The 12680-nt window shown below is 42.7% G+C and overlaps 1 protein-coding gene across 4 annotated transcripts in view; it reads right to left on the bottom strand.

Moving 5' to 3' along the window:
• Positions 1-12680, bottom strand: part of LOC131947288 (uncharacterized) — an 82006-nt gene that overhangs the window by 8761 nt on the left and 60565 nt on the right. For all 4 annotated transcript variants that reach the window (XM_059308458.1, XM_059308455.1, XM_059308457.1 and 1 more), the window contains exon 3: positions 11595-12192. In XM_059308458.1, the coding sequence (XP_059164441.1) occupies positions 11595-12137 (543 nt within the window). In that variant the 5' untranslated portion in view covers positions 12138-12192. The remainder of the gene's footprint in view (positions 1-11594; positions 12193-12680) is intronic.

A 12680-nucleotide genomic window follows, 5' to 3' on the forward strand; every position in this document is an offset into this window, starting at 1 on the left:
TAACCCCCCGTCACAGACACCCCCACCCCCTCCTTTAGCCGTGAAATAGTCCCAGACGAATGCTGCGTAAAATCACCAGACGTAAATTAGAAGTAATCTCGACACACAGGCTGTAAAGATCGCCATTTTCTTGTCTCACACATCGAACAAATCTTCGAGATTTTTTGTAGTCTGAAACTAAATGTCGCATTTCAAGAGAGATCTAAAGGATATTTTAGTCACCTTTACGCCAAGTTTTAAGACTAAATCTAAAAGATATTTTAGTCACCTTTACGCCAAGTTTTAAGACTAAATCTAAAAGATATTTTAGTCACCTTTACGCCAAGTTTTAAGACTAAATCTAAAGGATATTTTAGTCACCTTTACGCCAAGTTTTAAGACTAAATCTAAAGGATATTTTAGTCACTTTTACGCCAAGTTTTAAGCAAGAACGATGAGGACATAAAAAAAAAAAAAAAAAACTCTACTCGCTCACACTCACTGTGTGGGGCCAAAAATAAACTCTACTCGCTCACACTCACTGTGTGGGGCCTGAGGTACTCATCAACAGCTCTGACAATGACGATTGGACTGGTGCGAGGGGTGGCGCTTCCAGCCCCCCCCCCCCCCCCCCCATCCCGGCCTGAGAGTGAGGAATCACGATACCTCTGGCATATAGGATACCACTCACCCATGTGCACGTGCCGCATTGTGTACACGACAGTACACGGGAGTCAACTGTGTACACGGGGGGGGGGTGACAATTGTACACGGGGGGGGGGTGACAATTGTACACGGGTGGAGGGGACATTGATCAGACGCTAAAATTATCGACTAGATGACGTACGGCCAGACAGCTCTACTGTAATGGCCCGACTAAAACGGCCCATTTGGCCACTTTGCTAAAGATTATGTCTGGGCCATTATGAGATTTACAGCTAGCATTCATGTTAAACCGCGAGTATTCAGTCTCTTCTTCCCAACTCTAAGGCCCACACACCTTCAATGACCTAGACACTTTCCATGACCCACACACCTTCAATGACCTAGACACCAGCTAGAAGAAAAAAAAAGTCAAATTTTGCTCGATCATGTAAGTTGTGAAGTCAAGTTTCGTTCGTCAAACTTTCTCCTGTAAAATTTTCTTTATCAAACTTTCTCACGTAAAAGTCAAACCGAATTAACTAGATAGAAAGTTAAAATGTAAAATTTGCCGACCGTTTCTGTCAGATCGATGCGAATCTGTCATTATCTGTTTCAAGTGGAAGCGTTCGGGGTGGGGGGGGGGGGGGGGGGGGAATCTCGTCTGCTGGCCACAAGTGCTTTCAGTAACTTCAAATTGAGACCCTGGGACCAAACTGATCACAGCCGCGTACAGGGGGCTTTTGATTGGCTCTTGAAAATAAATTAGACCAATCAGAAATTTAGTGAGAATCTAACGGTCGAGGCAAATGGTCGAGGAAATGGTCGAGGAAAATGGTCGAGGAAATGGTCGAGGCAAACGGTCGACCGTTCAGGTTTCTCCAGTTCTAGTACTCATCTTTAGTTAGGACTTATATTTAATGAAACTTAATTACGCTGCAAATAGTGTACCCCCCCCCCACTTATATTTAATGAAACTTAATTACGCTGCAAATAGTGTACCCCCCCCCCCCACCGTACAAATAAACACACAAAAACTCTCTCATACACACATACACACACACACACACTTATACTGAGACACACGTCCAAATAACCTCAGTCAGGGGCAGACAACCTTGCATGACTAGAGTTTATCCAAAGAAGTTTTTTCCCCTTTAGAAATATTTTTTCCTCTCCGTTTAAAAGGCTTAGGTAACCGGAAGTTCTCTTTAAAGGAAGTTCTATTCGACGTCTGCTAGAGGGGAAATGCTTGGAATGACGTCACGGTTTTCAAATCACGCGATATAAAAATCAATGTAATGATTCAAAATCCGCGAAGTTTGTTTAAAAAATTGACTATCAACGAAAATTTTTAAAATTTGGTTTTGGCTTTTCGTATTTCATCGCAATCAAATGGACAGGCCAGAAAAATTTAGTAATAAAATGACAGCCTTCCTGCTGGTATAAACGCATATTTTTTTTTATAAAGAAGCCACAAGGAAAGTCAGCCAATCACTAATATATTTCACTTGTAAGTATAAAATAGGCAAGGGGAAGGAGAGTTACGGTAAAATATTTATAAATTCTGGTGTCTATTTTATAGAAAGAGTAGGAATTTTGGGCTGCTTTGGCTAATAAGTATAAAGTTAGCTTAGTGATACACTTTGGCCACATCTAGTTACAAAGATAAAAATATACCACCTGGTATCACATGGGTGCCGACATACAACTTTTATACAACAAACATTGTGGCCGTACAACTTTTATACAACAAATATTATTGATGTACACGTCGCATACAACATACATAGCCGTAGATGATAAACCTAAAACTTGTAGGTATAACCTCTATATGTATGCTGGGGTGGGGGAGGTTTTAACCGCACCCAATTCCCAGGACGCCCGACACACTCGCGGTCTAGGATCACTTCACTGCCTCATCCCTAAACTCAATTTTGTAGCTCAACCTCCTCCCTGCCTCCCCCTCCCCGGGCAAACGGTCGGAGTTTGGCTTGCAAATTAAAACCCGCTAGCCGAAGCGAGAGGGAATCACTGGGGAGAAACTGGCGGAAAAATAAACGGGAAAACCACATTCATGTTATGATAAGGATGTCAGTCCTCCGGGGATTCCCGAACATTTTGACTGGTAGCATCTGTCATGGTGTTGTGGTTTTCTGGATATTCCACACAGACGTTGTGTATGTGATGTGATGTGATGTGTGTGATGTGGTGTGTGTGATGTGGTGTGTGTGTGATGTGGTGTGTGTGATGTGTGTGATGTGGTGTGTGTGATGTGTGTGATGTGGTGTGTGTGATGTGATGTGTGTGATGTGGGTGTGTGATGTGGTGTGTGTGTGTGATGTGGTGTGTGTGATGTGATGTGTGTGATGTGGTGTGTGTGATGTGTGTGATGTGGTGTGTGTGATGTGTGCGTGAGATGTGATGTGATGTGTGATGTGGTGTGTGTGATGTGGTGTGTGTGTTGTGGTGTGTGTGATGTGGTGTGATTGTTGTGGTGTGTGTGATGTGTGTGATGTGTGGTGTGTGTGATGTGTGTGTGATGTGTGTGTGATGTAGTGTGTGTAATCATGTGTATGTGATGTGTGGCTGAGATGTGTATGATGTGATGTGGTGTATGTGATGTGGTGTGTGTGTGTGTGTAATGAGTCTATCAGAGCTAGTCATATACAAACAAAATATTTTCAAACTTGCCACAGACAGTCCAACATACTTTATTCCCCGCAATATTCTCGAATATTCTAATACAAAACTACGAGGGATGGCAACTCAGGACATAGACAATATTTGTAATCCATTTTTAATTACTTAAACTTTTTATAATAGAATATAATCTCGTAAAAAAAAGAATTGCACACCAAGTGAACGCCTAATAAAATGTGCATAATAGTCCGGGATATTATTAGTACTTTATAAATTTACGTGCGTTTTTTGAGAAATTGGAAATAGCGTAAATTAGTACTTCCGGTCAACGGAAATTACTCAAAATTTGACAGGAGGTAGAGAATTAGATCTTTTACTTACATGTGAAATTTCATTTATCTATTTGAAATAGTACTTAAGTTATAGGCTTTTTAAAAATTCAAAGTAGAAAAAGTACCACTTCCGGTTATCGGAAATCGCTCAAAAGTTTATAAGGATCTACGATTTTGATAAAATACTTATATATGAAATTTCATCAACCTAGCTGTAACGGAGACACAGACAACGGACAGAATTGCTAAGTCCAGTTTTTACGACTCGATAACGCATAACACGCCAAAACGTTTATATATGTGTATTTATAATTTTTGCCTGATTAAAATAAGTCCTCTATACTCCGGATGTGATGAAGGACTGAGGAGTAAAACGGTGAAAACTGTCAAAATTTTATGTTATTTTTGTGCACGATTACAATACTTTCTCTATACTTCGTATATACGAGAAAGTAAAAATCACACAACAAGTCACAGAAAATATTCCCAAAAATATTCTAAGAAATATTTTGATTTACTTATTGAGAATCGTAATATTTTGGCATTTAAAGAATTAAATTTGTCTTCTTACTTGTATCATATTTATCAACTTTGAATAACGGCCAACAAAATAATCCAACTTTTATCTCCTCAATACCTTAGAAAGCTGAGCTGAGTTTATAAAAGCGCTGCCAATTGGAGTTTAGGGGAGAACGTGAACATAATTTAGTCATAATGTCCTGTTTTTAAATTTACTTTTCTTTTAAGTAAAATCTTTAAAATTGAAATATAAATCCCGGATCTACTGTTTGGAATACACATTTTTTTTGTTGATATTTAATTTACTCTGAGTAAATCACAATCAGGAGAAAGGGAAAAGGTGGTGAGGTGATGGGGAGGGGGATGGGGGAGGGGATGGGAGAGGGGGAGGGGTTGTGCTGGAGAAACCAGGTGAGTTAAGTCAAACTTCAAGTGACCTTGACCTCTGTTACCACCTGTTTCAATCAGCCGTTGTTTACCATTGTGCTTAGCCGTACCCTACTCACCCCACCCCACCCCACCCACCCACTCTCCACCCCACCGTCTTCCCCATCCTCCACCCACCCCTATCTACGCCACTGCTAGTATCCCATTGAAGTCAAAGTTTGAAAATTTAAAATTCGTAGAACACGATAAACCAGTAGTAAAAAAAAAATGGCCGATACATCACTTTGGAATCACTACGTTGCCATGGAGACGGTTATTTTGTACTAATTAGTCTGTAAGTCGCATCGTTTAGTTGTGATTAAAACCAGATGCACTGGGAGCGGACGTATACCATTGACGTCAGGGTACGGCTAATCTCGGGACAGTTACCATCACTCTCTATCAAGTTTCATGTGCTAGTCTCCCCGGGGGTCGGAGCCCCAGCCCCGGGTAGAATTGATTGTTTAATTCTTGGTCAAATCAAAACTTGGTCTTTTTATTTACACAGGTCAGGTCGGGATATCGAACACAAAAACTGTTTAATTCTTGGTCAAATCAAAACTTGGTCAAATCAAATCTTGGTCAAATCAAATCTTGGTCAAATCAAATCTTGGTCAAATCAAATCTTGGTCTTTTTATTTACACAGGTCAGGTTGGGATATCGAACACAAAAACTGTTTAATTCTTGGTCAAATCAAATCTTGGTCAAATCAAATCTTGGTCAAATCAAAACTTGGTCAAATCAAATCTTGACGAAATTAATTAAAGCATTCAGTATTGTGGGATTTTGAAAGTATCATTCAATATGCTCCTCTCACAACTACCGCTAGTTTGTATAACTACCGCTAGTTTGTGTAACTACCGATAGTTTCTGTAACTACCAGTAGCTCATGACGTCATCGACAAACATGTTATTTTTCTCGAACATTCTCAGCGGGTCGGTACCATTCCGGCAGCAATTGTCTCTGTCCTTTTAACATTGACAAGTCTAGTCAACAACAATTGTAGAAACATTGACAAGTCTAGTCGACAACAATTGTAGAAACAAAGTGCATTGCAGCTTGTAAGCTGTTCAAAGTGTTGCATATAATATATATATATATATATATATATGTATATATATGTATATATATGTATATATATGTATATATATGTATATGTATATGTATATAGATATAGATATAGATATAGATATAGATATATATATATAGATATATATATATATATATATACGTATATATACATACATATATATATATATATATATATATATATATATATATATATATATATATATATATATATATATATATATATATATATATATATATATATATATATATATATATATATACACGCATAAGATGACGAAATCTGCCCATAACAGCAAACACGACAGCAGAAAATGAGATGGTAAAATGTAGTCCCGTCTGTCACATCTGCTACTACTAGAGTTCTCCCCCCTGGCAATCTACAAATTGTGATTACCATAATTTGAACAGTGAAAGCAGACGATTAAATTACTGGTGGAAAATAAACACGACAAGGGGAGCTAAGACGTCTAGACGGTGACGCGAAACGGACATGACGTCATTAATTCTGGCTTGGTGTAGAAGTTTCCAGTAGTTTTTTAGTATGTACCTGAAGTCATTGGTCAATCTATTTGACCTAGCTGGGTCAACTGGTCATGTCTCTGGTACAGTGTGGTTTGTCGTTATATCTTGGTCATTTGGACAAAATAGGGACATTTCATTTAGACCTACACTACACAGCAATTATAGGGACATTTCATTTAGACCTACACTACACGGCAATTATAGGGACATTTCATTTAACACTACACGGCAATTATAGGGACATTTCATTTAGACCTACACTACACGGCAATTATAGGGACATTTCATCTGCACCTACACGGTAATTATAGGGACATTTCATCTGCACCTACACGGCAATTATAGGGACATTTCATTTAGACCTACACGGTAATTATAGGGACATTTCATCTGCACCTACACGGTAATTATAGGGACATTTCATTTAGACCTACACGGTAATAATAGGGACATTTCATCTGCACCTACACGGTAATAATAGGGACATTTCATCTGCACCTACACGGCAATTATAGGGACATTTCATTTAGACCTACACGGTAATTATAGGGACATTTCATCTGCACCTACACGGTAATTATAGGGACATTTCATTTAGACCTACACGGTAATTATAGGGACATTTCATTTAGACCTACACGGTAATTATAGGGACATTTCATTTAGACCTACACGGTAATTATAGGGACATTTCATCTGCACCTACACGGTAATTATAGGGACATTTCATTTAGACCTACACGGTAATTATAGGGACATTTCATTTAGACCTACACGGTAATAATAGGGACATTTCATCTGCACCTACACGGTAATAATAGGGACATTTCATCTGCACCTACACGGTAATAATAGGGACATTTCATCTGCACCTACACGGTAATAATAGGGACATTTCATCTGCACCTACACGGTAATAATAGGGACATTTCATCTGCACCTACACGGTAATAATAGGGACATTTCATCTGCACCTACACGGTAATAATAGGGACATTTCATCTGCACCTACACGGTAATAATAGGGACATTTCATCTGCACCTACACGGTAATAATAGGGACATTTCATCTGCACCTACACGGTAATAATAGGGACATTTCATCTGCACCTACACGGTAATAATAGGGACATTTCATCTGCACCTACACGGTAATTATAGGGACATTTCATCTGCACCTACACGGTAATTATAGGGACATTTCATCTGCACCTACACGGTAATTATAGGGACATTTCATCTGCACCTACACGGCAATTATAGGGACATTTCATCTGCACCTACACGGCAATTATAGGGACATTTCATCTGCACCTACACGGTAATTATAGGGACATTTCATCTGCACCTACACGCACCTACACGGTAATTATAGGGACATTTCATCTGCACCTACACGGTAATAATAGGGACATTTCATCTGCACCTACACGGTAATAATAGGGACATTTCATCTGCACCTACACGGCAATTATAGGGACATTTCATCTGCACCTACACGGTAATTATAGGGACATTTCATCTGCACCTACACGGTAATAATAGGGACATTTCATCTGCACCTACACGGTAATAATAGGGACATTTCATTTAGACCTACACGGTAATTATAGGGACATTTCATCTGCACCTACACGGTAATTATAGGGACATTTCATCTGCACCTACACGGTAATTATAGGGACATTTCATCTGCACCTACACGGTAATTATAGGGACATTTCATCTGCACCTACACGGTAATAATAGGGACATTTCATCTGCACCTACACGGTAATAATAGGGACATTTCATCTGCACCTACACGGTAATTCACTAACGGCCAAAAATGTTTAGCAGCTGTTTGGCGTGGTGGGGAAGATATTTTGGTTTGCCGTTTTTGTGAACCAAACTAAAACTAGCCCCACCCCCATTCACACCCAGCTGAGGCAAACATAAAGCCCCCCCCCCCCCTCCTCCCCGCCCATCCCCCAATCCACCTTTGGCTGACCCAAATATTTTTTTTAATCGAATATTTATTTTAATAATTTCTTATCTTTTTTTTACTGACTTGATTAAATATTGAATACAAAACAAAAACAGAAACACGGCCAAGTTCAAGGCCTTTAAGGCTCTACTTAGGTTTTCTATTTCCGGCCATCTGAAGTCAACTCGATGTCTTGACTTTGAAGTCAACTCGATGACTTGACTTTAAAGTTATCGACAAATCTCGAGCAGGCTGGATTCGTTCAGAGGATTTAGGGAGGGGTGGAGGTGGGGTGGAGGGGGGGGGGGTGGGGTTGAAGCTATTGATTCAAGTGTTCGATGTATCGGCGACAGATTTCAGCGGCTGTACACCGGATTAAGCTCGGATTAAAATCTACAGAAACTTTTACTTGAAATAACTCGGCTTTGATGGATCGGCCCCATTGGCTCTAAGCTAAGGAACGTTCGAGAAATAAAAACTTTTAAAGATATTTATTTTTAAAAAAATATTTTAAATGCACTAAAGGTAAAAAAAAATTAAACACTTTGACTTTTAACACATACCAATTGTTCCTGGACGCCAAAATGTATAAGGGATTTGTATAAACGATCAACTCTTTAACTAAAAATATTTTAGTGCATTTTAAAGCTGGGTAGTATACAGAATTTTATACTTGTTTTATTATCAGGCAGACAGACAGACAGGCAGGCAGGCAGAGACAGATAGATGGACAGATATACAGACAGACAGACAGACGGACGGACGGACAGACAGACAGACATACGGACGGACGGACGGACGGACGAACGGACAGACAGACAGACAGACATTTAGAACTAAGAAAATCTTGAAATAAAATAAAATGGAAACATCTTGGAATCCACGGGCCAAATGAGTGTGCCACAATACAACAAACAGGCTAGCTCAGCGAACAGACACATCGTTAGTGTAGTGACGAGATGAACTGACGTCAATGTGAACGGTCTGTTGACGTGTAATTTCTACTGACGTCCAAAAAGACCAAACAAGGTTTAGAAGTTTAAAGGCCCAAATAAGTTTAGAAATTCGAAGGATAAAAAAAGTTTAGAAATTCGAAGGATAAAAAAAGTTTAGAAATTCGAAGGATAAAAAAAGTTTAGAAATTCGAAGGATAAAAAAAGTTTAGAAATTCGAAGGATAAAAAAAATTTAGAAATTCGAAGGATAAAAAAAGTTTAGAAATTCGAAGGATAAAAAAAGTTTAGAAATTCGAAGGATAAAAAAAGTTTAGAAATTCGAAGGATAAAAAAAGTTTAGAAATTCGAAGGATAAAAAAAGTTTAGAAATTCGAAGGATAAAGTTTAGAAATTTCATCAATGGAAAAAATGGCTACGATCTTTAATGTTGGGTGAGTACTATTTAGTGATGAGTTTTAATGGGCACAAAATGACACAGCAAGTTACACTTTCTATAAAAGTCATTTCGTGGATAAGCCATGCATTCTACTTGTTGAAGATTAACAAGCGAATTAGCCAATGGATTAACCTGCGGAGATTTAAATGTCAAGTCTATGCGCCAGTGACAATCAAATAAAACATACACGGATGTCAAGATTGGATAGGCAGCGCCATCTACAATATTTTACCAAACAACAACAACTTTTTTTTGACAGGAATTGGATTAACACATGTGATTTACGTAGGTGAATTATGTAGGTGAATTATAGAGGTGAATTATAAAGGTGAATTATGGAGGTGAATTTTGTAGGCGAATTATAGTGGTGAATTATGGAGAGGAATTATGGAGAGGAATTATGGAGGTGAATTATAGAGGTGAATTATGGAGGTGAATTATAGAGGTGAATTATAGAGGTGAATTATGGAGGTGTATTATGGAGGTGAATTATGGAGAGGAATTTTGGAGGTGAATTATAGACGTTAATTCTCTACAGCCTCCCCCCCCCCCCCTTTCAAGAAACGTACATAAATAGATTTGAATTAACATCGCCCAATGTGGACAACCGAGTGTGGACCACTGGAGGGCCAACAGTGGACCACTGGAGGGCCAACAGTGGACCACTGGAGGGCCAACAGTGGACCACTGGAGGGCCAACAGTGGACCACTGGAGGGCCAACAGTGGACCACTGGAGGGCCAACAGTGGACCACTGGAGGGCCAACAGTGTGGACCACTGGAGGGCCAACAGTGTGGACCACTGGAGGGCCAACAGTGTGGACCACTGGAGGGCCAACAGTGTGGACCACTGGAGGGCCAACAGTGTGGACCACTGGAGGGCCAACAGTGGACCACTGGAGGGCCAACAGTGGACCACTGGAGGGCCAACAGTGGACCACTGGAGGGCCAACAGTGGACCACTCGAGGGCCAACAGTGGACCACTGGAGGGCCAACAGTGGACCACAAGAGGGCCAACAGTGTGGACCACAAGAGGGCCAACAGTGTGGACCACTGGAGGGCCAACAGTGGACCACTGGAGGGCCAACAGTGTGGACCACTGGAGGGCCAACAGTGTGGACCACTGGAGGGCCAACAGTGTGGACCACTGGAGGGCCAACAGTGTGGACCACTGGAGGGCCAACAGTGTGGACCACTGGAGGGCCAACAGTGGACCACTGGAGGGCCAACAGTGGACCACTGGAGGGCCAACAGTGGACCACTCGAGGGCCAACAGTGGACCACTCGAGGGCCAACAGTGGACCACTGGAGGGCCAACAGTGGACCACAAGAGGGCCAACAGTGTGGACCACAAGAGGGCCAACAGTGTGGACCACTGGAGGGCCAACAGTGGACCACTGGAGGGCCAACAGTGGACCACTGGAGGGCCAACAGTGGACCACTGGAGGGCCAACAGTGGACCACAAGAGGGCCAACAGTGTGGACCACTGGAGGGCCAACAGTGTGGACCACTGGAGGGCCAACAGTGGACCACTGGAGGGCCAACAGTGTGGACCACTGGAGGTCCAAAAGTGGACCACTGGAGGGCCAACAGTGGACCACTGGAGGGCCAACAGTGGACCACTGGAGGACCAACAGTGGACCACTGGAGGGCCAACAGTGGACCACTGGAGGGCCAACAGTGTGGACCACTGGAGGGCCAACAGTGTGGACAACTGGAGGGCCAACAGTGGACCACAAGAGGGCCAACAGTGTGGACCACTGGAGGGCCAACAGTTTGGACCACTGGAGGGCCAACAGTGTGGACCACTGGAGGGCCAACAGTAGACCACTGGAGGGCCAACAGTGGACCACTGGAGGGCCAACAGTGTGGACCACTGGAGGGCCAACGGTGGACCACTGGAGGGCCAACAGTGTGGACCACTGGAGGGCCAACGGTGGACCACAAGAGGGCCAACAGTGTGGATCACTGGAGGTCCAAAAGTGGACCGCTGGAGGGCCAACAGTGTGGACCACTGGAGGGTCAACATTGTGGACCACTATAGGCCACCATTGCTTAAAGTCACGTGACAAGTGTTACCTTGGTGGGCAGCCGGACGTCGACAGGTACATCCAGCCTAGGAATGGTGGTCAGCATGTACTCCTGAAACACTCCGAGTCTCGTGTAGAAACACCCCATCTCCCAACACCCCTCGATGTTGTCGAAATCCACACCCATCCGCTTGAGAAAATGCACACTTTTCACGTCAAACGCGATTTGGTGCGGCTTGTTATAGAGCACCTGTTTGCACAACTCTTCGTAGAGGACTATCCGGGCCACGCGTCCGGAGCGGGCCGCCACTAGCATGGAGGTCAGGCCGATGGGGCCGGCGCCGATGATGATGACGGACACCCGGGCGTTGCGGCGTCTGAAGGAGTCGACCAGCGTCTTGGTGCACACGAAGCACGTGACGATGAGGACGGATATGAGGATCTGGTGGAGGACGTAGGCCGACTCGACCAGCACCGCCGTGCCGGACAGGTCGCCCTGCCGGTGCTCGTGGTGCCGGCACTGCTGGCCGGCCGCCTGGTTCTCGTTCATGGGGACCAGGTGGTAGAGGGATAGCGCAGGCACGGAGCTCATCGGGGACGGGTGGGATCCGAACCCACGCACATCAGAACTGTTGGACTTGCTTGGTCTGAAAAATGGAATAAATGGTTCAGTGAGGCTGAAATCTATGGATGAGTGAGATAAAGGCTACAGGAGCTAAAGGCCACAAGAACTAAAGACTACACACAACAGACACCAAAACACAGCTGACCATCAACACTGCTCATGTCAACATGTTTTTGTTTTCAACACACAAATCGTGTTTTTGTCAACATGGTGATCCCACGATAATACCAGCGGATTAACGGCTCAATTTCAACTGGATTAGCTCCAGCGTTAGCCCACACAGATACGCTCACACAGACACCACGTGATTTGTTTACTCCAGCCATCTGACGCACGAGTAAACAACACCACGTGGTCACGTGGTTCCCGTAACTCTGGTCTGGACACATAAAACGGCCAGTTGTTAAGTCGACCAGAGATTTTTCACGCTATCATAACCTGCGCATGCGCAGACCGTGATTTAACCACGTGTTCACGCTCGAGCGAGTTCACGGCACGTGACGAAATAAA

The sequence above is a fragment of the Physella acuta genome, unplaced genomic scaffold (genome assembly GCF_028476545.2).
Source record: "Physella acuta isolate Inbredline_101_S28 unplaced genomic scaffold, ASM2847654v3 ptg000591l, whole genome shotgun sequence".
In the NCBI taxonomy this organism is placed as follows: domain Eukaryota; kingdom Metazoa; phylum Mollusca; class Gastropoda; family Physidae; genus Physella; species Physella acuta.